Consider the following 26,290-nt stretch of genomic DNA (forward strand, 5'->3'; position numbering starts at 1 on the left):
GCCAGACATTAGGTTTAGCGGTGTATACACCCCTTGTCTCTTCCCAACAGCACATAAAATTAGAGTTCCTGCCCTCTGCCTAACACTGGAAATCTAAAGCTGCCCCTTCCCACTCCATGTCCTTGTAAAGGCCTCCATGTGCCCCGTGTCACCCCCGCTCTCCCCACAGAGTGGGGCAGCATCTCCGCACTCTCTCCCGCTGGTTGCATCTCCCCATGGAGTGCAACCTCCATTCGCACAGGGTCTGCCCAGCTACCATGATGGTCCGAGGGTCTTTCTGCTAGCACCTGCTAAGCCTGGGTGGGCTTAGCCAGGACCCAACCCTCCCCAAGGTGGACCCACACGGCCTGCTGCGAAGCCTGAGCCTCTGTCACTCACCATGTCACCATGGATACACCCAATCACAACTCGCCTCCCTGCCCTCCTCTACTATGCTCCCCATTAGAAAATGAACCCCTGGGCTGGAGAGATGGCTCAGAGGTTAAGAGCACTGGCTGCTCTTCCAGAGCAACCACATGGTGGCTCACAACCATCTGTAATGAGATCTGGTGCTCTCTTCTGGCCTGCAGGTAAACGTGCAGACATGTACAAATGGTGTATATAGAATAAATAAATCTTTTTAAAAAACAATTCAAAAAAGAAAAAAAAGAAAATGAACCTCTAACCCTGCCCCGGGAGGAAACTCCTCAGCCTCTGAGGACACAGACAGACCCTCTCAGCTGTGTAGCCTCCACAGCCAGTGGCTTCTCTGGCCCCAAGCAGAAGTCTCACAGTAGCTTAAATAGCTCCCTAGGGAAGTGGTCACTTCCACACCCCACCCAGCCCTTGCCTTGCCTGCCCTCACAGCGTGGGCAGAGCCGCTGACCATGCACTGTATGTCCTGGGCAGGGCATCTTATTCTCCACTGCAGAGATTCTGAGAACCCCGCTGGACCTCGTCCGCCTTTGGCTGCACGAGGCTGAGCGGGTGTACGGGGACAAGATGGTAGATGAGAAAGACCAGGAGACGCTGCACAGGGTGACCATAGCATCCACCAAGAAATTCTTTGACGTAAGTTTAAGCCATCAGGTTCCCCTGCTGCACCCACAGAAGGTTCAGCATTTAGGGCCAGGGATGCCCATGGCCTCTGGGAAGGTCCTTTGTTGAAGACAGGGAAATGTAATGGCTCCAGCATGTAGCAGTGGGAGCAGTGAAAGACAATTTGTCATTCAGAGAACGTGACCTCCTGCCCTCCACCTGCAGCGGGGCACAGCTGCCACATCCCCAGTGCTTTCGGACCACGTAGTCATCCCTCATCATGACCCACCCTACAGGAAGGGAGGGTCCAATGAGACTTTAAGGGCTGACACAGTCACGGTCTGGGTCATTGGAGACACAGCCCGGCCTCCTACAGGCCTCATGGGACCGCCTTGGTAGGTGTGGTGACCACCGGCAGGCATCTGCCTGTGCTTGGTGGCACAGAGGCAAAGCATCTTGTCTTGGCCCAGGATCTCGGGGAAGAGCATCTCTTCGCCAAACCCAACATCTTCTGCCACTTCACACAAGGGATCGGTGACCCCAAGTACTACCCTGTCACGGACGTGGCACACCTGAACAAACTGCTCACAGACGTCCTGGACAGTTACAATGAAGTCAACGCAGTCATGAACCTGGTGAGGGGCACCAGAGCCCGTGGCCCAGACAAGTGGCCAGGACACAGATCTCCTTCCACATCACTGAGTCACAGTGTCCCTTATGTACACAGACACCTTCCACGCCCCCCCCGTGGGCACCCCAGTGTTTCTTCCATGCGTATCTGTCAGAAGTGTAATCTATAAACAAAACCACATTTGAAACCACAGCTCAACGGGGCCCTGTGTCATTAGCACCTGCCAGGGATTAGCCAAGGCCTGTGCTCTCCACCGGGTTGACCCATGCGGGTGACTTCCTCTGAGCATAAGTGACTGGTCACGTGATCTTGATGAGCACCTGGGATCCCCACAGGGGTGACCCCATGACCTTGGCAAGGGCCTGTGCTGTCCAAAGGGGTAACACCTATGACCCCTCTGACCTTTCCAGGTGCTGTTTGAGGATGCTGTGGCCCACATCTGCAAGATCAACCGTATCCTGGAGTCTCCTCGGGGGAATGCCCTGTTGGTGGGCGTAGGCGGCAGTGGGAAGCAGAGCCTGTCACGTCTAGCCGCCTACATCAGCGCCCTGGACGTCTTCCAGATCACACTCAAGAAAGGCTATGCAGTCGCAGACCTCAAGGTGAGGGGCCTCCAAGGGAGGCAGGGCAAAGGCCCGCCACACCCCTTCCTGAAGAGAGGCCAACCGGGAAAGACACCAGATGTCACCGGTGTTCTCTAAAAAAGGCCAAGACACAGAGTGATGAGGGCAAAGCAACATGTCTCAATCACCCAGTGTTTCACCTCAGCAGAGGAGGACAGAGTGGAGACCAGGCAAGGAAGTATAGAGGTTGGTGGGGGAGTGATGAGATTCCTGCTTTGGTCACTAGGTGTATGTGATTGTCCCCAGTTCTCCGGGTTAAAGAATTCAGAGCCACTTCTAGGCGTCGTGCCTCATGTTGGGTCCTGACGCAGACGGCTCGTCCTGAATTGACTGAGTCCACGCTAGTGGAACAGATCTGCGGTGCCCCAGGCAATGCTGCTCAGTCCTGGCATTGATTTCTCCTTCCCGAACGTTGGTCTCACAGGGAGCACGAGCCAGTCAAGCACTGTTAAGCCAGAGCAAGTTGTCAGAGTGCAGGCGGAGAGACCTGAAATTGATCAGGACGAACTGCACAGTCATATCTGTCTATGTCCGCTCTGGAGCTGCCTCTGCAGGGCCTGGGTGAAGCCAGAGCAGCCCAGGGAGCCCCGAGAGGATGCTCTCCCACAGCCGATACAGCAGTCCCTGGCCTGGAACTTGGATAGCTCGGTGCCTGGGATACGGGGTGCAGATGAGGCTCTGAAGGGGACAGAAAACACTGGTGGAGGCTGCAGGGGTCAGGTGTGGGCCGGACGACCTCTGGACCAGAGGCCAGCTGCTGGCCCCATTTCCTGTACTTTCTGGTGGCTTCTGTTCTGCATATAGCATGAGTAGTCAACTCTGCCTTCAAATTCTAGTATGAAGGACCAGGGTCTCCCACATGAAGCTTTCTACACTTTTCCCTCCCTCACGTGTTTGTCTTCAGTGATGTCACCACTACAATTCTGGTGCTGTTTAAACCCCACCCCCAAGAGCCCATGCTTTCAAAGATTCTTCCCTATCTGCCCACCAGCTTGTACTCCTTCCTTATGGGGACTTTACCGCCGAGTCTGTTTTAGAGCCAATACTGGGCGTCCAGTCCTCTTCTCGTGGACACCAGCCACAGTAGCACTGTAACCATGGTCTGGAAATCTGTCACCCCACACCCACGTGGTGGGGCTAGCTTCCTCCCTGCACAGACCCAAAGCTAAGAGTGGAGAGAAAGCTGGGGAGGAGACCTCACGACATAGGAGGGGAGCAGTTAATCTGTCTTACAGCGGTGTGATGGTGCTGAGGTGACCAAGTGTCGTGCCTCTGTTCTTTAAGGTGACTCCTGGAAGCGGCAGGTACCCACCAGAGGCTAAAGACGAGAGAGGAGAAGATCAGGAGTTTACTTGGAAACTCATAGGGCACCAAATGGAAATCACTGGCCTCTGTTCCAAGAAAGATGCATGAGCAAAGAGAGGGGAAAGTCTGACCTGTTTTAGTAGAGTCATGGAAGAGACAGAGATGTAGATGCTGGCCCGTGGGGAAGGTGTGGCAGGCACAAGGGAGATGGCCAGTAAGCATGGCCCAAGTGGGGTCTGGAGGTGCCACAGAGGGTGAGAGCCAGGTGGAGACTGTGAGGGGAAACAGGTAGCCCAGAGGAAGGACAGACACCATGCATGCCCAGCATGCCAGGTGTGCAGGACAAGACACTGGACAGAGCACCAGTCAGCAAAGATGAGGGGACAGGGTCAGGCTTCAGGTCAGTATAGCTGGCTACATGGTCAAAGATGAAGTGCTTCGGAAGGCCTCAGTTGGGGAAAAAATGCCCTGTGGGCTTGATTGTGGTGGGTTCTCTGGGGGCACCTGGGAGACAGAATTCTCAAAAGGATGCAGGTGAGGAGGCTTCTCAATCGGGGAGGGGGGAGCCGCCTGGTAGTGGTGTTCCCCCCACCCTGCACCCCCAAGCTTCTGTGGCCCAATAGCTTTTCCGGAATCTGGCCGTAGCTGCTTGGCCATAGCACTCATTGGGCAGGGCCCTTGCTTTCTCCAGTTGCCCAGATTCAAAGGGCGACTTGCTGGAAACTCATCTCAGCTGGCCAGCCTGTGGACTGCGGGGGCAGCCCTGCTAGCAGCTGCTTCCGGAGGGTCGCCTGGAAATGGTTACTGTCCTTCCTGCTTTTGGGGGTGAATGACGGCTTCAGACACTCGTCCCTGAGCCACAGGGCTGGGTGAGCTGAAAGATAAGACCAGTGTCTGGGATCCGGCCCTTGCCCTGAGGCTGGTCCCGAGGTCACCGCTGTGGAGAACGCCCTGGTCAGCTTTCCCAAATTCAGAGCTTTTTCTCTCGCTTTCAAAAATGATTAGCTTGCCAAAAATATGGAATTTGGAACTTGCTTTTTTGACCACCAATCAACCCCCAAAGAGGAAGCCCTGCAGTGGGTGAGCTAGCCACTCACGGGGCCTTGCATGAACACCTGTAAGACCTTTCAGAGAATTACAGAGCCTGGTGGGACTAAAAAGGAACCAGGCCCGGTGTGGTGGCACGTATCTGTAATCCCAACACTTAGAAGGCAAGACGTCTCTGTGGACTTTTCCACCCGCATGTAAGTTCCCCCAAAATCACCACCCTGAGACTTCTTTTATACAAATAAATGCTTGGGCCAATAACCTAGGCTCTGTTCCCCAACAAGCTCATATCTCAGTAATCCAGTAGTCTATGAATGCCACATGGCTGGCTACCTTCTCAGTTTCATGAGTCTGTCTCCTGCATTCAAGGTCAATCTCCCTCACCCGAGTATATTTTCCAGAATTCCTCTCCCTCTTTTCTCCCTCTCCCTCCTCCCTTCTACCTTGTTTCCTCCCTCTCCCTCCTCTTCCTCCCTCCTTCCTCCTCCCTCCTCCCTCCTCCCTCTCCCTGCCCAATTCCTACCTACCTCCTATTTTCTGGCCATTGGCTTTGGTGGGTTTTTTTTTTTTTTTTTTTTTGGACAGGTGAATGCTTTTACACAGTGCACAAGAGATTCTCTCTGTAGCAAGAGACAGAAGTCTTGAGGGTTCCAGGTTGTAGTGAGACCCAATCTCCAAAAAAAAAAAAAAAAAAAAAAAAAAAAAAAAAAAAGTGCATATAGTTCAGCGTACAACACAAGGCCTCAGGTTCCGCCCCAAGCACACTACAAGGAAGAGGGGAAAGTGGGCTGGCTGGCTCGTTTCATCAACTCAACCCAAGCCATGCCATTTTAGTCTGGGGGTGGGGGGGTGGTGGTGGGGGGGGAATGCTCAGTCAGGTTGGCCTGTGGCAGATGTTCTTGACTGACGCAGGAGGGCCCAGCTCGCTGGGGGGCGGGGCGGGGGCGGGGCAGGGGGCGGGGCGCGGTCCCTCCCTGCAACAGCAGTTCTGGGCGCTATAAGAAAGCAGGCTGAGCCCCACTGGCATGGTAGTGCACGCCTTTAGTTCTAGCACTTGGGAGGCAAGGGCAGTCAGATCTCTGTGAGTTCAAGGCCAGTCTGGACTACACAGTTCCAGGGCTACATAGTGAGACCCTGTCTCAAAATAGAGAAAGAGAAAAGAAGGGGAGGAGGAGAGGCTGAGCAAGGCACAGAAGCAATCCGGTGAGCAGCATCCGTCCATGGCTTCTGCTTCAGCTCCTGCCCTGAGGTCCTGCTGTCCTACCTTTTTTTTTTTTTTTTTTTTTTTTTTTTTTTTTTTTTTTTGAGAGGTATAAGCTTTTTAAAAACAAGATATTTTCATGAAGACCATGGCTGGCCTCAAACTCACAGAGATTCACCTGCCTCTGCCTCCCAGGTGCTAGGATTACAGGAATGTACCAAATTGCTTTTGTTCACAGTGTTTTATCACAGCAACAGAAACTTTAAACACAGAAGTTGGTACCAGGTCGTGGGGTACCACTGCGACAGACCTGCATGGTTTGGGGAGGATTAGGTGGCATTTGAGCTTTGAGCTGGAAAGGTCACTGAATACCCAGAGATCAGTGAGCTGGTCTGTGTGATCTTGGAAGGTAAGCGTGCTGAGATGGCGAGGCCCAGCTCATGACATTTCAGCAGAAAGTTTAAGAGTCCCTTAAAGACTTTACCAGGGCTGTTTGTATGTGATATTTTGAGCTAAGAGCCTGTCACCAGGCAGTGAAGAATCAGCTATGATTAACAAGAGACCAGCACCTCTAAAGTAAAGCCTTTATGGGGACAATCGGTACTGGTCTGGATGGGCTGAAGAACCAACTGTGATTAAGTCTGGCATCTCTGAGGTGAAGTCTTCTGGGGGTGATTCCTGAGTCACCCAAGCTGTGGTTCAGAGTGGGTGACAGCTGCATCTCACGATGGCAGCCAAACTTGGTTAATGTGTAAGAGCCACCCAGGTGGTGCCGGTTTTGAAGGCAGGAAGGGGTCATGGAGAGCAGCTGAGGCTTGGCACTGTGGCAGGGCTGGAGTCCCCAAAGAGAGCCCAGGAGAGGCCACTGGTGAAGGCACAGTTACTTCTTTAACCCCTCCCAGGAGTATGGAAGAAAAATGTCATGGTCAGGCCACTCTAGGGACATGGTCACACACACACACACACACACACACACACACACACACACACACACACACACACTTAGTATGCAATAAAATAACAACAAAGTCTTGAAGTTGAAACTCCCCCTCCCCTTCCTCAGCCCTGGCCCTGCCCTTTTCCCGTACTTCTCTATGGATGTGACAGCTCCAGGGACCTCAATCAAACAGACTCTCCGATGTCTGTCCTCTAGTGTCCGACTGTTTGAAGTGTGATGTCCTCGGGTTTGTCCCCCATACCGCAAGGCTGCCTTCTTTCCTTCCTGAGGATCAATAACCTTACACCCAGGACAGGCCCATCTGTCCTTCAGCAGCTGGGCTGATGGCGGCCAGGATTGTGGCCGGGTTCCCCTCGAGGTCTCGGGCCTCTTCCATAAACCTGTGTGCTCCTGGGAAATCGGTCCGGGTGTGTCCTTGCTAAGTGAGTATGGAGAGTGTCCTCCAAAGGGGGACACTGACTCCACTGTCCTCGTTGGATCCAGCTGGACCTGGCTACCCAGTACATCAAGTCTGCAGTGAAGAACGTGCCCTCGGTGTTCCTGATGACAGACTCGCAGGTTGCAGAGGAGCAGTTCCTGGTGCTGATCAATGACTTGCTAGCCTCCGGGGAAATCCCAGGCCTGTTTGGGGATGAGGACCTTGAGAATATCATCTCCTCCATGCGGCCACAGGTGAAATCTCTCGGTATGGCTGACACCCGAGAGGCATGCTGGAAATTCTTCATCGAGAAAGTACGCAAGCAGCTCAAGGTAGGATCCCGCCTTGCACGGCGTCTTAGGGTGTTACTGCTGTGAACAGACACCATGACCAAGGCAAGTCTTATAAAGGACAACAGTTAATTGGGGCTGGCTTACAGGTTCAGAGGTTCAGTCCATTATCATCAAGGTAGGAGCGTGGCAGCATCCAGGCAGGCATGGTGCAGGAGGAACTGAGAGTTCTACATCTTCATCTGAAGGTTGCTAGCAGAGAATCTGCTTCCAGGAAGCAAGGGTGAGGGCCTTATAACCCACACCCACAGTGACACACCTGCTCCAACAAGGCCACGCCTCCTAATAGTGCCACTTCCTGGGCCAAGCATATTCAAACCTCCACACACAGGTGCCCAGGGGCTCAGGCCTCTTCCTCCAGCATCCTGGGTCTTTCTCTGTAGGAGTGGGACTATTTGTTCCCTGATCAGGAAAGCCCATTAGGAGAGGGCAGTGGCCACGGTGAGCAGCTGAGGATCTGGGGCCTGGAGTTCTTTTCATAGGACTGCCAGAGGCACCTCAGGCTGGAGGAAGCCTTGTATAGGCACATACATCAAGCATAAACAGATTGAATACCTTGAGGGGGAGGGAGTTGTGGAACGGGGGAAGGACAGTTAAATGCACTGGTTCTTCGTCCAGAAGACTTGAGTTACATTCCCATCACACACATCAGGCAGCTCACGACCACCCCAACTGCAGCTCCAGGGCACCCAGACCAAACCTTTCTTCTGGCTCTGGAGACACCTGCACTCACACTCATTCTCTCTCTCTCTCTCTCTCTCTCTCTCTCTCTCTCTCTCTCTCTCTCTCTCTCTGTGTGTGTGTGTGTGTGTGTGTGTGTGTGTGTGTATCACAATCTCTCGTAAGTAATAACTTTTATAAATTACAGAGCACGCCTTGGGGTAGCAAGATGGCTAGGGTGGGTAAAACACACTTGTCACATGAGCCCGATGACCTAGTTCAGTCCTTACAACCCACGTGAAGTCAAGAGAGGACACTCTGCAAAGCTGCCCTTTGATATCACACACATCTTATATAAACATCCATAGGAAGCCCTTGTTCTGTAGAAAAGCAAGCAAAACTCCCTAAGACCAGCTTCAGGCGGAGGAAGCCAACCCCTCTGCCATGTTGTGATTCTATGGCCACGTGTTCCCTGCTGATGCAGTAAGACAATGTCCCCTCTGTGTCCCTCTCTGGCTCACATGGCCCTGTCAACAGATGTTTATGGGGCTTGAGTGAGCTCCCGATGGCTACCACCTGCTCTTACTGCCTGTAAGACCCTGGTCACCAAGGGCTGGATGCCATATCATCTCTAGAGAGAGCGGGAAGCCAAGCCATTCTGCTGATCCACACAGCAGCCCCTTCTATCCAGCCAGATATGGTGCCCTGAAAGAAAGGGCCAGAGCTAGCAATGTCCCCTTCCATCAGGAGAGCCAAGGAAGCCAGTGCCCTGTCTGGAGATCGGCCTTCTGGGCCTGAAGGAGATACTCCATGTCCAGCTGAAATGGCAGTCCCCTGTTGTCAAGCCTCATCTGCCCAGTGCAGGACCCATCCCCAACCCCTTCCTCACCCTGCCAGGTGTGGGGCTATCCTGCACTTCACAGCACTAGTTAGAACTGTGCAGCTGAGCACGGGTACCCAGCCATGGCTCACACCGCTCTACAGAGCTGCCCACCCCCCCCCGTGGACACTGAGGCCTAGAAAGCAATGTGCTTCCTAAGGAGCCATCCGCCAAAATGACGGACCTAACCTAACCTTGGTATCCCCCACAGACTTTGCTTCCTCTCACATCCAGGTGATTCTGTGTTTCTCCCCCGTGGGATCTATCCTGCGTGTGCGAGCCCGGAAGTTCCCTGCCGTGGTCAACTGCACAGCCATCAACTGGTTCCATGAGTGGCCAGAAGACGCCTTGGTATCTGTCAGTGCTCGCTTCCTGCAGGAGACAGAGGGTATCCAGGTGAGGCGGTGCAAGCCCAGATCGGGGCTCCAGTCCCTAACACAGGTGTCCTTCTAAGCAGGAACGGCCAAGGGTGCTGGTTGGGGCTGCGGCATGGGCAAGCAGGGTTGAAAATCAACCAAGATTAAAGCTGGCACTTGGACCATGTGGGGGGGCAGAAGCTCCAAGGGCTTGTCCCCAGGGAGGATGGCAGATGTCAGAGAGTCACCAAGCCCAGGGATCCAACAGAGGAAATGTCCAACAATGCCTGCTGATGCAGGTGGCATAAGGACACGTTCTCTAGTGAGACGGAGACAGGGGAGGGGGGCCAGTTCAGGGCCCAGACTCAGCTAGGCAACAAGTCTGAGGCCAGCCTGGAGTAGACAGTGTCTCAAATAAGAACAAAAAAATTCCCCAAAACCTCAGCTCTGCACTTTTCCTGGCATACAAGCATGGGAATGCATGGGAATGTGTGCACATGTGCGTCATATGATAGGCTCTGCTGGGTCCCAGGTACTAGAATAAACCCTGGAGCGATTCGAAGTCACCTGACACTCTGCCCAGCTCAGTGGAGTTGCTCTCCTGCATCTCTCTTTTAGTTCTTTCTCAAAAAAAAAAAAAAAAAAAAAAAGATTTGCTTTGTGAGTGTGTGTGTGTGAGTTATTGCAGGTGACACACACATATCACACTGCAGGTTATGGAATCAGAGGAAACTTGAGGGTAGGTACCATGGGATTGAATTCAGGTCCTCAGGCTTGGTAGCAATTAGCTTTACCCACTGAGACATCTTTAAAGCCTCTCTGTCTCTCTCTGTCTCTCTCTGTCTCTCTCTCTCTGTCTCTCTCTGTCTCTCTCTCTGTCTCTCTCTCTGTGTGTCTCTGTCTCTGTCTCTGTGTGTGTGTGTGTGTGTGTGTGTGTGTGTGTGTGTGTGTTACATATGTAGCCAGAGGACTACCTGGGTACCATCTTCAGGAACACAATCTGCTTCCTTTGAGAAAAGGGAAAAGTCTCTCCCTGCCCTGGAGCATGCTGATTATGTAGAGACTGGCTGGACAGCCAAGCCCAGGCATGTCTCCGGCTCCCCGTCCTGGGACTACAAGCATGGGCCACCACACTGGACATCTTTTCCATGGGTTCTGGGATGGAACTCAGCTCCTCAAATGTGTGACACGCTTTACCGTCTGCCCAGCCCCTCTCCCACACCTCTTGACACTTGAGACAGGACAGGCCTTGGTTGTCTAGAACCCGGGGTTTGAGTGAGTCTGCTGGGGCCCACAGTGGCTCCTCTTCCCCTGGGCCTTCCATAGTGTGTATGCGGGGCCCAGAGATGAGCAGCCCAGCCCATGTCGTGTCTCCTGCCTCACAGCCTGAGGTGAAGACCTCCATCAGCCTTTTCATGTCCTATGTGCACACCACCGTCAACGAGATGTCCAAGATGTACCTGGCCACCGAGAGGCGCTACAACTACACCACGCCCAAGACCTTTCTGGAGCAGATTAAACTCTATCAGAACCTGCTGGCCAAGAAGAGGATGGAGCTGGTCGCCAAGATCGAGCGGCTGGAGAACGGCCTCATGAAGCTGCAGAGCACTGCCTCTCAGGTAGGAGCCCCCGGGGCCTGGGCCGCTGCCTGGAACCTTCTCACTGGGGCAGCGCTTCCATGGGGGACAGTCACACATAGGACACACTTCGATGGTGTCAGCACTAAAACGGGCACATGTGAGGGCGTTGCACCTCATGTCTAGGGAAGCCTGCTTCTCGGGTCCAAGGCAGACCAGGAAAATGCAGTATGCTGTTGCAGTATGCTGCTCACACTGGGCACCTGTTTACTGGCTTCTTAAAACCTCCCTTCCATGCCACACTGATCGTCAAGGTTTCTGCAAGGCTTGAACACCCTCTCTGCGGAGTCCAGCTACTGCACTGCCACGGGCCCCCCTGCCCATGATTCCCAGCTGCCTCCTCCCTGCCTAGGTTGGGCCTAGATGGGCCTCTCAGCGGCTCCCAGGAGTTTTTAATTCCCAGTCTCAGCTTCTCTCCCATTTTTTAAACCAACCTGCCCCTCCCCCACCCCTCCCCCACCCCTCCCCCACCCCCACCCCCCCCCCAAGACTTTCAACAATCTCTCAACTTACAATTTTTATTAAGGGGTCACACTTTGTAGTCCCGTCTGGCCTTGAACTCACCATGTACACCAGGCTAGCCTTGAACTTTGGGCAGTCTCCTTGCCTCTGCCTCCCCCCCAAGGGTGCTTGGATCATATCCTTGTGCACCCCTGCCCCGCCCCAAGTTCAGTTGACATTTTTTTAATCTGGTCACCTTGACTCCTAGCACACCAGGAATATATCTTAGATATATGTAGTCTCCTGTATACCCGTTCCTCAATATTTCCTGTAGTATACCGAACGACTTCCTTTAGTATATTGAAAAGACTCCAGAAAGAGTCCCTGGGAGTCGGGACCCACCAAGGCTGTTCTCCTGAGTCTGAGGTTGCCACCAACCCATGGGCAAGCGGCCCTCTGCAGCCTCCTGGCTCCTCCCTCCCTAGGTGGATGACCTAAAGGCCAAGCTGGCGGTTCAGGAAGCTGAGCTGAAGCAGAAGAATGAAAACGCAGACAAGCTGATCCAGGTTGTGGGTGTGGAGACCGAGAAGGTTAGCAAGGAGAAAGCCATTGCAGACGAGGAGGAGATCAAGGTGGAGGTCATCAATAAGGTAGGTTGTGTGTGCTTCCCTGAGGGTCAGGTCCCACCCGCAGGCAGGACTCAGGCTGAGACACACATACAAGAACAAACTGCCCAACCCAGGGAACCCCATGAGAGAAGGCCCTTCCCTACCTCAGGCTGAATTCTAAAAGGATTCTTGGAGAATGCCCACAGCCAACCAGGATCCTCACAGACAGTGTCTCCATTGCAGTATCTCCATTGCAGTCCAGCCTGGCCTCAACACCTCACCTGGTGCGTCGTCACCTTTGCTGTGTTGTTGCTTTGTGTGTTGTTCTGGTTTGGGTGAGCTGGAGATTGAGCCTGGGACTTCACACATGCTAACTGAGAAGTACTGAACCACGGAGTCACATACCCAGCCCTATTCCGACTTAAGTGTTCTGACACAGAATCTTACCAGGTTGCCCATGCTGGCCTTGAACTTGTAACCCTCAGCATCTCAAGTAGTGGGGAGTACAGACCTGTGTCACCAGGCCTGGCTTCCCTTTGCATCTGAATGGGGTACTTGGTTCTGTGAGTGTGTGAGGGGCAAGGGGACACCACCTAGTCACCAGGCCTTGTGCTGTGACTTCTGCTCCTGCCTCCACCATGAGGGCAAATCGCCACGTAGAGACAATGGGCTCAGGGGAACATCCTCAGGTAGGGCCTGAGTGGCTCCCACCTAGAGCTGAGCAGGGAGAAGATCCAGGCTTAGATGGCCAGGAGCTGGGCCCCTATTCCCCTTTTAACCTGCAGAACCAAAAGCCCGTGCAGCAGATAGAGAAACTGAGATTCAGAGTGGGCCATAAAGTTTCCAGGGTCTTAAGCTAGCAGGTGACATGGGATCCAAGGTTTGGACACAGGATCAAAGGCCAAACAAACACCTTGTGACCATTTCCAGACGACAGCAATGGAACTGTTAACATCCTGGTACTTTTCCCTCCCTAGCCCTCCATCCATGTGGGTGCTTCCGGAAGAAGCTAAGGATTACCCCGCCACCTCTGCTGATCTTTGCTCTCTATGTCCCCTACCCTTAGCTATGCCCCATGGATGTCCCTAAAGGATGCTCAGGGAGAAAAGACCATCCTCTGTCCTCCCCCAGAGCCCAACAACACACTAGGGGCCTGGTGACTGCTCCCCCACTCTCCTGTCACCCAGATGCTGCTCCTATGCAAAGATACCCAGTCACTCTGACCTCTGAACTTTGCAAGAAGGCTAAGGGTCCTTTCCAACCAAGCAAACAAAGGAATGCCCCTATGAGTGAGTGAGTGAGTGAGTGAGTGAGTGAGTGCTCATGTTCATGAATGAATTAGCACAGACATGCCCTCGTGAGAGAATGAACACTGGTGTGCCTCCTGGGGAATGAATACTCACTTATGTGAATGTCAGGGACAGGTGATGTGTTCTGAAACTGATGCTTTAGTTTTGAAAGGATCTTAATGTGATCTCAAAGAAGGAGAGAGAAAGGCTGGAGTTTTCTCTTCAGTCCCGGGAGCTGGAGCTGATAAAGGGACCGACCCAATCCCAATTGAGCACCCCAAGTCCCTTAGCACATGGTTGGTCTCATCTGAGAGCAAGAGGCAGGGGCCAAGTAGACAAAGCAAAGGAGTTTGGTCTCATGAGTGAGCACACCACAGACACCAGTGATCGGGGTATCCAACAAAGACAACATGGTGTCCGGTAGGAAGAACTCAGAAGCACTGGGGCTTGGCCATAGCTAGGAGGAGAGTTCACCTCATTCACCCCATCCTCCTGCCTGCCCTTATCGGATGGGTGGATGGGTAGATGAATGAATAGGTAGGTGGGTGGATGAATGGACAGATGGGTGGATGTGTAGACCAATGGATAGGTAGGTGGGTAGATGGATGGATGGATGGATGGATGGATGGATGGATGGATGATGGGTAGGTGGATGGATGGATGGATGAGTAGATGGGTGGATGGATGGTTGGGTGGGTAGGTGGATAGATGAATGGGTGGATGGACAGGTGGATATGTGCATGGATGTTTGGACAGGCCTACACTGAGCTTTCCTGTTTGTCTCCTTTCTAGAATGTTACTGAGAAACAGAAAGCCTGTGAAACAGACCTGGCCAAGGCTGAGCCAGCCCTCTTGGCCGCACAAGAGGCCCTGGATACCCTGAACAAGGTGACACAGGACGTGGAAAGGAAGGGGGCTGGGGTGGCCACGTGATGTTCAGGGGTGACGGTCATACGCTTGTCCCTGTAGAACAACCTGACTGAGCTGAAGTCCTTCGGATCCCCGCCAGACGCTGTGGTCAATGTCACAGCCGCTGTCATGATCCTGACGGCCCCTGGGGGCAAGATCCCCAAGGACAAGAGCTGGAAGGCTGCGAAGATCATGATGGGAAAGGTGGACACGTTCCTGGACTCGCTGAAGAAATTTGACAAGGAGCACATCCCCGAGGCCTGCCTGAAGGCCTTCAAGTAAGCGGTAGGGCAGGGCTCGCCCACATCTTCACCCCGGAACTGCAGCGGTACCGTCATGGCAAAGGACGGCCTCACCACAGAGAGAGAGCCCTGCCACCTCTGTCTCCCCCACTGGAAGGGAGCCGGGACAGACAGACCTACAACTGCACATTTAAAGCATGGTTTCTCCCACATACAGCTGACAGCCTGAACAGGGGACAACGTTGGGCCACAGAACCAGGGTGAGGTCAGCTCTGCCCAAAGAGCAGCTGGCCTCACACATACACACACCACGCATGAACACAACCACAGGGTGGACCAGCGCATGTTGCTGTCATGCACACAGGCATGGGCTCACCACAACCTTGAGTGTGCGATCCCACTGTGAGGGCCTCTCTGAGGGGCGGGGGCCTCCCTAGAACTTGAGAAAGGTATCTTGGGGATGCCTCTGACATTTGCAAGACACTCCCATTTTTGTGAACACTCCAGGACTTGTGTCCTTGTCTCATGCCCCCTGTTGACCCTTCTGAAGGTGCCACTTGTCCCTGGCTAAAAAAGAAAGCCACCCTGTGACTTCAGTATCTCCAACCCCTGTTTGTGAAGGAGACAGTCCAAATACTAAAACTATTTGGCCACTGTGGAATAATTTAAGGCACAGGAAAAGTGTGGTGTAGGGCTGATGAAATGGCTCAGTAGGTAAGGTGCTTACCGCCACACCTGACCGCCTAAGTCTTGTCTCCAGGACTCATATGCTATGGTAGGAGAGAAATGACTACCACAGTCCTCCATGGACACCACGGGAACACACACAAAGAACATGCGCAATAATATGATAAATAAATATAATGCATAAATAAATATAATAACGTTTTAAAGCTGGGCATGATGGTGTGCACCTTTAATCTCAAAGGCAAAGGCAGATCTGAGTCTGAGGCCAGCCTGGTCTACAGAGAGGATTCCATGACAGCAAGGGCTACCCTGTCTCAACACATACACATGCACACGCACTTACCACAAATATTAAAAAGAAAGAAGAGGGCTGGAGAGATGGCTCAGTGGTTAAGAGCACTGACTACTCTTCCAAAGGTTCTGAGTTCAATTCCCAGTACCCACATGGTGGCTCACACCCATCTTTCCTCCCAGGCCATACCAAGGCAACCCCACCTTTGACCCTGAGTTCATTCGCTCCAAGTCCACAGCAGCGGCGGGCCTGTGCTCCTGGTGCATCAATATCGTGCGCTTCTATGAGGTCTACTGCGACGTGGCGCCCAAGAGGCAGGCCCTGGAGGAGGCCAACGCCGAGCTGGCTGAGGCACAGGAGAAACTGTCCCGGATCAAAAACAAGATTGCAGTAAGTGCTCGCCAGCCGGGAGGCCCTGTGAGACGCCACTCCCTGCCAGTCAATGTTTCTGCTTAAAACACGTTGGCACAGCCTGCAGTCATGGATTATTAAATGACATGAACAGGAAGGCACCACAGAGCAAGCCAGGGGATTATGGGAGTTGGGGGGATGCTGGGCCTTGAAGCCCGCCCTGAGCTTCTGGGCGCTAGGAACATTCCCCCCCTCCCCCAACTTGATTTTTTTAGGAACTCAATGCCAACCTGAGCAATCTCACCTCAGCATTTGAAAAAGCAACAGCTGAGAAAATCAAGTGTCAGCAGGAGGCCGATGCCACCAACAGGGTGATCTCATTGGCTAACAGGTAGGCAGGTCCTCTCCACAGCCATGCCTCGAACAGGGTAATCTTATTGGCTAACAGGTAGGCGGGCCCTTACGATGGCCATGCCTCCAAACAGGGTGATCTCATTGGCTAACAGGTCAGCGGTCCCTCACCACGGCCATAACTCCTCTTTCCCAGACCCCAAAAGGGCCAAGCTCTCAGAAGGAAGCAGACTTCCCAGGAAACCAGGCCTGCCCAGAGAACTGTCCAGAGTCACCTGCTCTCAGGCAGCCCGTGTCCCAATGTCCTCGGGGAATGATGTCTAGGTCTTTGTGGATGAAGCACCAGAATCCAACTCAGTAGAATTTGCGTCCAGGCAGTAACTATGCAGGGAGAGGCACAGAAAGCTAAAGTGGACAGTCTCTGCACACAGTCATTATTCACACTTGCCCCCAAACTCCCGGGGAGAGCTTTCCCAGCGCTCGCTCAGAGCCTCACGGGGAAAGCATTACCACTCCTGGGGGACTGAGGCATTAGTCAGTGGCCTGGCCGTGACCAGTGCCCACATTAACAACACATTCAGTCAGGACTTATCGAGTCTGATACAACTCCTGATCCCCGTGCCTGGTAAGTAGGTGTTGATGTATGTGGTTGGGCCGCCAACAAGAAAGGAGCCTGCTGTGCCCAGGACAGGTGCAGAGTTTCTTCCAGACGGGCATTCTGGCTGCTTTACTGTCACTTTGTAGTCTGTGCATGTTCCAGTTCAACGTTGTGCACTGCCATGGATCTGGAACGCAGGGTAGTGCTGGTCCCAGGAATCAAATACAGCCCACGTCTGTGCTTTGCATACTTGGGCATACTTGGGCAGCCCTACTGCAAAGTGGTGTGAGAGAAATTGATTTTATGCCCATATCTAAACCATTATCACACTCACATGTGATCATCGTAGAACCACCACCAAGTTGCCTTGTTACTCCAAGCCCTGGAAACCCAGTATGGTTCTGCTGCTGTTGAGATGGTGTCTCATGTAGCCCGAGCTAGCCTCAAACCTCCTATGTATCAGAAGATGGCTGTGGACTTCTGATCCCCCAGCCTCCACTCCCCAAGTGCTGGTGTTACAGAAAGATACCACCATACTTGATTTACAATGGTGAGGATTGAGCCCATGGCCTTGTGTGTACTGGGTCACCTTTCCACTGACTGAGCCATAGCCACAGCCCTGTTGTTTTGGTCTTTGAGACACTGTCACTGTGGAGCCAAGGCTAGCCTTGAACTTGCCCTGACCCTTCTTCCCAAATGCTGGGGTTACAGGTGTGTGCCTACCTGTAACATTATAACAAAAATGCACCTGTACAAGCCTGACACCAGCAGGTTCATAGTTGACACACAGGGTTCACAACCTCTATGGTGGGACAGCAGGGTTCTGGAGTGTACTGGTGAGTTTGGCTATACCGCTTTATGCACCCAGCACACGACATACGCTCCTAGCCACCCACCCAGGAACTCTTTGGATTCTTGAATGAAACACAGAGAGAGAGAGAGAGAGAGAGAGAGGGGGGGGGGGGGCTTATTTTTGAAATGCTTTGGGTACTCAAAGGATGGGCAGTTCTAATCCTCCTGCGGCTAGCATAATTTTCCCTCCAGCACTCCTGGCTCAACAACTTCTAAATCTACTTTTAACTTCGCTGCCTTACCTTCTGTGAAGCCCACTGGTCTTTGCTGCTCAAGAGGCTTCTGGGAAGCCCTTCCGGGGGGCGCTTTCCCTTTCACCTACATTTCTGATGATCTTCCCTCCGTAGCCCTAAATTTGATCCGTCCCCCTCTCCTTCCCCCTCCCCCTCCCCCTCCCCCTCCCCCTCCCAGTCATGGAGAATTCTCCCTCTCCTCCCCCCTGCATCCTGGCCCGCCCAACTCAGCTCCCTTTGCCCAGCCACTGGCCTCTGGCATCTTTACTGATCAATCAAAAACCAATTGGGGACAAGGACCTTTAGCGTGTGGACATGCAGATTCCCCACTGAATCAAAGCATTAACCAATCTCCAACACTGGAGTTCCAGTGTCAGAGTCCAGAAACAAATACCTGTTTTCCTATTGTCTCCCATCCTGGGGGCCCACAGCCATTGATTTACTCAGTGGTCAGCATAATTTAGGCACTCTGGGAAGGTCCCAGGACACCTTAGCTGGTGGCACAGATGTACCCCCACCACCTGTCTGAGGGAGGTGACCTCATCAGTTAAGAGAACCAGAGCCACCTCTGGGCCACTGGGAAGCAAGGCCACCAGCACCACAGGCAGTACTAACCCGGGGCAGCATTTTCAGACCCACTGGGTACCAGTGAGGACTGGGTACCAGTCTTTCAGTTGTTGGCCTAGGAAGTTCCACACACAGGCTGGAACTCCCACAGGGCCAGAGGCCACATGATGCCACACTGTCCTACATACAGACACCTCTGCCTGCCAGCCGAGCAGAGAAGGGACATAGGCACAGGTGACCTTTCCAGGGCACAGGGGCAGATGCAGCGTCACCAAGTATCACCCACACGTGCTGTTTTGTTTCCTATGAATTCCTTCCAAAGCTTGGCTACTGCTAAGCCACTAAGTCAGGCGAGCATTTGGCGACCCTGTATGAGTGCCAGGGCATCTTGGGTCACCTTGCTGTCCACACAAGTCCACGTGACAGTTTGTCTGTCAGCTGGCAGGCCACGTAGACAGGGCCCATCCACCAGCTCTCAGACCTGTCCCTTGCTAGCTAGCTCACCCAGGCCCTTCCCCCTGTTCCTTGTAATCCTGCAGGCTTGTGGGAGGACTGGCCTCAGAGAATGTGCGCTGGGCTGAGTCTGTGGAGAACTTCAGGAGCCAGGGAGTTACCCTGTGTGGGGACGTGCTGCTCATCTCCGCCTTTGTCTCCTACGTGGGCTATTTCACCAAGAAGTACCGGAATGAGCTGATGGAAAAGTTCTGGATCCCTTACATCAATAAGTTAAAGGTAAGCAGTGCTGGTGGCTATGACTCAGAGACCGAGGGGCTCCTGGCAGGGCAGATATGCAACCACACTGCACCCACACTGGGGCTCCGTCAGCCTTCTTGCTGGGGCTGACATCATCTCTGGCATGTTACAAAGCTGCTTCTTCAAGCATTGGGAGGGACGCCTTCTCTTTGAGTTCAATTGGCAGCTTATGTGGCCAGGACCAACTTCAGGGCTTGGACACAAAGTGAGCCCTGGGGAGATGATGGCTTAGTCTGTAAAGTGTTTGTCTCGGAGACGTGGGGGCCTAAGTTTGGATCCCTAGCACCCATGAGTTAATAAGAAGACAGGCATGGCAGTGTGCACCTGTAACCCTGTAACCCAAGACAGGCATGGCAGTGTGCACCTGTAACCCTGTAACCCCAGGTGCTGGGGCGTGAGGGTGGAGGCAGGAGTTCTGGCCATCCAGACTCACCAAAGGAGTGAGCCATCCAGAGGCTCCAAGAGTGAGCTTCTTCAGTTGAGAGACCCTGTCTCACAGCAGAAGCTAGAATGTACCTGGAGAGATGGCTCCATGGTTAAGAGCACTGGCTGCTCTTGCAGAAGACCTGGGTTTGGTTCCTAGCACCTACATGGAGGCTCACGACCACCTATGACTCCAATTCCATGGAATCTGATGCCCTCTTCTGTCTGTCAAGGGCACACATGCACACTTGGTGCACACAGACAAGCAGGCAAAGCACTCTACATGTAAATCAAATTAAATTTAAAAAAATAAGGCAGAGGGTTGGCAAAACGGTAAGACAACTTGCTGCCAAGCCTAAAATTCTAGGTCTGATCCCCAGGACGCGCGCGCGCGTACACAAACACACACACACACACACACACACACACACACACAGAGAGAGAGAGAGACAGAGACAGAGACAGAGACAGAGACAGAGACAGAGACAGAGACAGACAGACAGACAAAGGTTCCCTCCCTTACAGGTCCCAATCCCCATCACGGAGGGCCTGGATCCCTTGACTCTGCTGACGGATGATGCAGACGTGGCCACCTGGAACAACCAGGGTCTGCCCAGCGACCGCATGTCCACAGAGAATGCCACCATCCTATGTAACACAGAGCGCTGGCCACTGATTGTGGATGCCCAGCTTCAAGGCATCAAGTGGATCAAAAACAAATACGGCAGTGAGCTGAAGGCCATCCGCCTGGGGCAGAAGAGGTACTGAGGGGGTTGCCGGGCAGGGCAGGGGCGGGGGTCTACCCCAGTCTGTGTACACGGTCCTCAGCCCTGTGAGTGAGGTAGATGGATGTACCTTGGGCCTGCTGCATTTATTAGATAGCTGGGAGCCCAGGGTGCACCCGGCACTGAGCAGTGCTGTGTGTACACGTGTATCCCTGGATGTGAGTACATGGGGGTGGGCAGGAAGCAGCCCAGTTTGCTCACCCACACATGTTGAACCCTGAACTGACTAGTGGGATCTAAAAACATGAATGCTGGCCCAGCAGCAAAGAATCAAGTCAGCCTCCTTTCTCCACGCCACAGGGGAGGCCAGCTAGACCTAGGCTCTTTGGCAGTTGTCCCCTGTGGGGCTCCAGGCTGGTCTCTCATCTGTGTGTAGTTTGCATTCCACTCTCACAAGAGAAACAAGAGCCATCATCGCTCAGATGACAGGGGCTGCCAGGCAGCTTCCCGAACAGTTGGCTCCACAGCCGGAAAACCCCTCCCACCCTCGCCTCCCACTGTCACCCAGGCTCCTACCCAGAGGTCCCAACCCCCAACCTGTAAGCCCACAGATGACTGAGGGAGGAGAACTTGGTCCTGACTCCCTGGTGAGCTCCATGGACACATTCTTCCACAGGGCCAGGGCTGCCTCTTAGGGCTTGCCTTGCTTCCCATGGGCCCCCAAGCCACACCCTGTCTCTATTCTGTACCCAGCTACCTGGACATCATCGAGCAAGCCATCTCAGAAGGTGACACCTTACTCATCGAGAACATTGGTGAGACTGTAGACCCTGTGCTCGACCCATTGCTGGGCAGGAACACCATCAAAAAGGGGAGGTGAGAAGCCATGCCCCCCGGGCCCACCCCACCAAAGATGACCCCCTCCCAGGGCAGCCCCAGCTTGGGGGAGCAGTGAAGGGCCTCCCTTCACTAAATGCTGAGAAGGCAGAAGGGACCCAAGTGCTCGAGGGGACAGGAAAGGCCGGCTCCACCCAAGGGACGAGGGACAGTGTGGGGTCCTTCATAGTGAGTGCCTGGTCTCTCTTCATGCATTTCAAAATCTTGAGACTTAAAACAGTTCTTTTTAAAAATCCTTTACAGCTCATATTCCCTGTCTTACCCCATCTTGTCCCAGTCCCTATGAACTGCTTTTCCTTCCCAACGTCGTGTTCTCCTTCTACTTTCAATGTGTATGTACACACACAGACACACACACACACACACAGATGTCTGTGCACCACGTATATGTGTAGTACCTGTAAAGATCAGAAGAGGGCAACAGGCCCTCTGGAACTGAAGTTACAAACATTCCTGAGCCACCCAGTGGATGCTGGGAACTGAAGAACACAAGTGCCCTTAACTGCTGAGCCGTTTCTCCAGTCTCACTGCGTGCGCACCCTTTGCTTTAACGGCTCACTGAGTTCAATCTAGGGCTCACTTGCTTGTGCACAGGTGTGGGACCATTAACTGGAGCACAGGCAGCTGAGCAGTGACCATCCCCCCCACCCCCATTCCCCAAGTAGCCATTAGCCGCCAACAGCTCCTCGGGGAAGGAGTGCAGCCTCCCTTTTCAGTTTTTCAAAATATTTTCACATGCGTTTATTTACATTACTTGTACCTGCCGCAGGACTGTAGGTCAAAGGTCAGCGTGTGAGTGTTAGCCGTCTCCTCCTACCACAGGAGTCCCAGGGATTGAATTCAGGGTGCCAAGCTTGGCAAAAAGCCCCTTTACTCACTGAGCCTTCTTTTGCCCTCCCCTCCCCCGTTTTAATTGTAAGGAACACTATCAGTAAAGTGGTCGTTTCCATGGCTGTCTGCACATCTGCCATGCTGTATAACCCCCACCTGTCTTGTTCCGTGTTTTAACCATCCCACAAGGATCCCACACCGACTAAGCATGTTTCTGTCTCCGTGGCTTTGCCAGCTCTGGACATTAATGGTACATCCGTTGTTTTGTGTCTGGATCTTTGCAGGTAGCATCACGTTGGCGGGGGTCCTCCACACTCCACCTCTCAGTACAGCATTCCTTTTCTCACCTGAGTATCCTTCTGTTAACTGGACCTTCCACTAGCTGGACCTACCACACTTAGTTATTTTTATAATAAAGAGGAAGTAGCCGGGCGGTGGTGGCGCACGCCTTTAATCCCAGCACTTGGGAGGCAGAGGCAGGTGGGTTTCTGAGTTCGAGGCCAGCCTGGTCTACAGAGTGAGTTCCAGGACAGCCAGGACTACACAGAGAAACCCTGTCTCAAAAAAACCAAAAAAAAAAAAAAAAAAAAACCCAAAAACAACAACAAAAAATAATAAAATAAAATCTTTAAAATAAATAAATAAATAAAATAAAGAGGAAGTAAATCAACTTTTAGAGCAGATAGGAACCACCCGCCGGTGCTAGGGCTTGCACAGAAGCCCAGGACCAGGGCGATGTTCCATGTAAACATCCTGATGTCTTGGGCTCTGACAGTGCCCCCCCCCCCCCATGAATACTGATACTCAAGACTGCAGGGGGTTGGGGGCTGGGGGAGAGAAGTGAGCTCAACCAGGAAAGAAGGGGAGTGGAGCCTGGGAGGAGTGAGCCACGGGCAGCTGCACGGTTGCTTGGCAGATGGTCATCCTCGGCACACACTGGTGCTCAGGCACCAACGGTGGGACGAGCTGGAGCCAGCGCTGCTTCTATCCAGGCACATAAATGCTCCCAGGCAGGCAACGTAACCACCAGAGGAAAGGACAGACATGGCCTCCAGGGGCCACTTGCTCTCCACCCCCAGAGCTCTTTGTCAGCCAAGGAGGTTAGGGGAGGCATGGGTGGGCCACCAAGCTGGGGTGCGGCGGCCCTGTGGCTAAGCCTTGTCCCTCTCTTGCTCATCACCTGCCAGGTTCATTAAGATTGGCGACAAGGAGGTGGAGTACCACCCCAATTTCCGCCTGATTCTTCACACCAAGTACTTCAACCCCCACTACAAACCCGAGATGCAGGCACAGTGCACACTCATCAACTTCCTGGTCACCAGAGACGGGCTGGAGGACCAGCTCCTGGCCGCTGTGGTGGCCAAAGAGCGCCCGGATCTCGAACAGCTCAAGGTAACTGCCTCTGACAGACACCAGAAATGGGCCAGGTAGGGGCCTGTGGGCCACCATGGACCTCACATAGCCACAGTGGGCCACACATGCCTCCAGGCTCCTGGGACCTCAGCCAATGACACCAGTCCTTCCTCCTGCCCCAAACTAAACCAGCAGCTGGTCTCCAGAACAGCTTCATGCCTGGCTGGCTGGGACTCTGAAGCAGAGCCTTTGTCTAACATGTTGAAACTCTTGGTTCAACCCTCGACAACACAAAGAAAACTTAGGGTTCTGGGCTGGGGACACACCTCACACAGTAATAAAATATGTCTGAGGCATAATCTGAGGACTGAGTTTGACGTCCCACCCCTGAGTCCAGAAAAAGCTGCAGTGTACCTGTAATCCCAGGGTTGGGACACACAGGCTGTAGAGACAGGAGGGCCTCTGGGACTTGCTAACCCAACAGTGTAGCCTAATGAGTGGGCCCTAGATTCCAGTAAAAGACCCCATCTTAAAATAACAAGGTGAACTGAGTCTGACGCTCTGGCCTTCAACGCACACCCATGCACACATGCACGGCTGCAAGCATGAACACGCATGCACACATGCACGGCTGCAAGCATGAACATGCATGCACACACAAAGCGTGCCCAACTGTACCGGCCACTTCCTCAGCTCTGCCCCAGCCACCCACAATGGCTCTCAGTCTCCACAGCAAGAGGCCTGGCAGCCCCGAGTAGAGGCTGGCACCTCCATGGACGCCCTACATGCTGGGTATCATTTCTCCTGCTGCAAGGCTGGGCCTCCACTCTAGAGAGACCTGGCGGCAGAGGTGGGGCCAGGTAGGGCCCAGCTGATTGTCGCTCGGCTCCCCGGGGCCCTGCTGCTCCTGTAGGCGAACCTCACCAAATCTCAGAATGAGTTCAAGATCGTGCTAAAGGAGCTGGAAGATTCTCTACTGGCTCGGCTGTCAGCTGCGTCGGGGAACTTTCTGGGAGACACTGCCTTGGTGGAAAACCTTGAGACCACCAAGCATACAGCCAATGAAATTGAGGAGAAGGTAGGCCTGCCCCCTAATTCCACTCAGCACACAGGACACTTGCAGCCCGCTGCATGAGTACACCTGGGTGCCTCTAATGGTTTGCTGGGACTTTCAACCAGGTCATAATGAGGAATTAAGTAGGCCAGGCTTGTCCCATGGATATGCCTGTGGGGGACCGTCTTGATTGTTATTTGGTGTGGGAAGACCCACCCCACTGTGGGTGGCACCATTCCCTAGGCAGGGAGTCCCAGAGAGTGTGAGTGAGAAGAAGGCTAGCTGGGTGTTTGCCTGCTCTTGATTTTGGATGTGATGCTTCTAAGTGCCTGCCTTGACTTCCCCACAATAACAGGCTGTAGCCTGTAACTGTGAGCCACATCAACCCTTTCCTCCCGCCAAGTCACTTTGGTTGGGTCATTTTATCACAGCAACAGACAGAGGGAGCTAGCATCTTGCTGTCTGAAAGGCCTTCTAGAGAGGGGACTTGGGCGGAATGAAGGGCTGGGACAGAGTGGGTTCCTCATGTGAGTGGCTTGTCTCCCTGGTAGTTTCCTCCAATCCCCCTTTGTCTGTCCTGAGGTCCAAGAGGCGAAAATCACAGAAACAAAGATCAATGAGGCGCGTGAGAACTACCGCCCAGCCGCAGCAAGGGCCTCCCTGCTCTACTTTATTCTCAACGACCTTAATAAGATCAACCCCATCTACCAGTTCTCGCTCAAGGTCAGCCACCCCCTCACCCCCCCCCCCCCCCCCCCCGGCAGGAGGCTGGTGCTGTAGGAGGGATCTCTCCTTCCTACTCCCCCACCTCACCCCGTACCCCAGTCAGGATTAACCAGAAGCTGCTGGGGACCGCAGCTGCAGCTGCAGAATCCCTGTGTTCACACTGGCCGTCCCCCAGGCCTTCAACGTGGTGTTTGAGAAAGCCATCCAGAAGACTGCCCCCGCCGACGAGGTGAAGCAGCGTGTGATAAATCTGACAGATGAGATCACCTACTCTGTGTACATGTACACGGCACGCGGACTCTTCGAGCGGGACAAGCTCATCTTCTTGGCTCAAGTCACCTTCCAGGTAACGCCCTGCCTTTGTAGCCAAACTGCGGCCAGTGCACCTGCACTGGTGACCCCCAGGCTTGGGTCGGGGTGCAGACTCTCAGGACCCCTTTGCTGGTCTGGTGAATACACACCAGCTCAACACTGCTAGGCAGTCTGGGGGGGACACGTGTGTCCACGTGCCAACACTCCGGCTGAAGTATTCAAAGGTCCTGTTCAGTTCAGTTAGCTAAACAGCCTGTCTCAGCAGGGCATGTAGGGTGAGCCCAGAGACAAGGCAGTTAGGAGGCTGAGGCAGAAGGAACATTGAACCTAGGAAGCCAACATTAACTGTGAAACACAGCTGGGCCCTCCTGGGAAGGGAAGAAGGAAAAAGGACAGATGGACAGATGGACAATGGCCTCAGTCCCTTTTGAAAAGACTACCCAAAATGATAGAGCTTTCTGTGTCCTGGTTCTGGAGACTTCAAGGTCTAGGTGCGACATCTGGTACTGGCCATTCTGCTGCCATGAGAGAACAGGACAGGGTGGACTGTTCCCTTTGAACAAACCACCTCCCCCAGCAACAGCACACCTGGCCCCACTCCCCAGCAACTGCTGACCTGGGGATCATGGTCCCAGTATAGGCCAGTCAGAATGGTACACCCTTAAATTCCAGCACTTAGGAGGCAGAAGCAGGCTGAACTCTGTGAGTTCAAG

General features: G+C 53.5%; 1 protein-coding gene across 1 annotated transcript in view; it reads left to right on the top strand.

Annotated features, from left to right (window-relative positions):
• Positions 1-26,290, top strand: part of Dnah17 (dynein axonemal heavy chain 17) — a 109,654-nt gene that overhangs the window by 62,553 nt on the left and 20,811 nt on the right. The window contains exons 51-68 of the mRNA XM_034504907.2: positions 889-1,050; positions 1,488-1,652; positions 2,059-2,250; positions 7,266-7,532; positions 9,325-9,486; positions 10,832-11,065; positions 12,010-12,174; positions 14,214-14,309; positions 14,391-14,608; positions 15,734-15,941; positions 16,178-16,293; positions 19,043-19,235; positions 20,205-20,440; positions 21,158-21,280; positions 23,320-23,524; positions 24,399-24,563; positions 25,122-25,262; positions 25,441-25,611. Of these exons, the coding sequence (XP_034360798.1) occupies positions 889-1,050; positions 1,488-1,652; positions 2,059-2,250; positions 7,266-7,532; positions 9,325-9,486; positions 10,832-11,065; positions 12,010-12,174; positions 14,214-14,309; positions 14,391-14,608; positions 15,734-15,941; positions 16,178-16,293; positions 19,043-19,235; positions 20,205-20,440; positions 21,158-21,280; positions 23,320-23,524; positions 24,399-24,563; positions 25,122-25,262; positions 25,441-25,611 (3,219 nt within the window). The remainder of the gene's footprint in view (positions 1-888; positions 1,051-1,487; positions 1,653-2,058; positions 2,251-7,265; positions 7,533-9,324; positions 9,487-10,831; positions 11,066-12,009; positions 12,175-14,213; positions 14,310-14,390; positions 14,609-15,733; positions 15,942-16,177; positions 16,294-19,042; positions 19,236-20,204; positions 20,441-21,157; positions 21,281-23,319; positions 23,525-24,398; positions 24,564-25,121; positions 25,263-25,440; positions 25,612-26,290) is intronic.

This window comes from Arvicanthis niloticus, chromosome 6 (assembly GCF_011762505.2).
Source record: "Arvicanthis niloticus isolate mArvNil1 chromosome 6, mArvNil1.pat.X, whole genome shotgun sequence".
NCBI classification, from domain to species: domain Eukaryota; kingdom Metazoa; phylum Chordata; class Mammalia; order Rodentia; family Muridae; genus Arvicanthis; species Arvicanthis niloticus.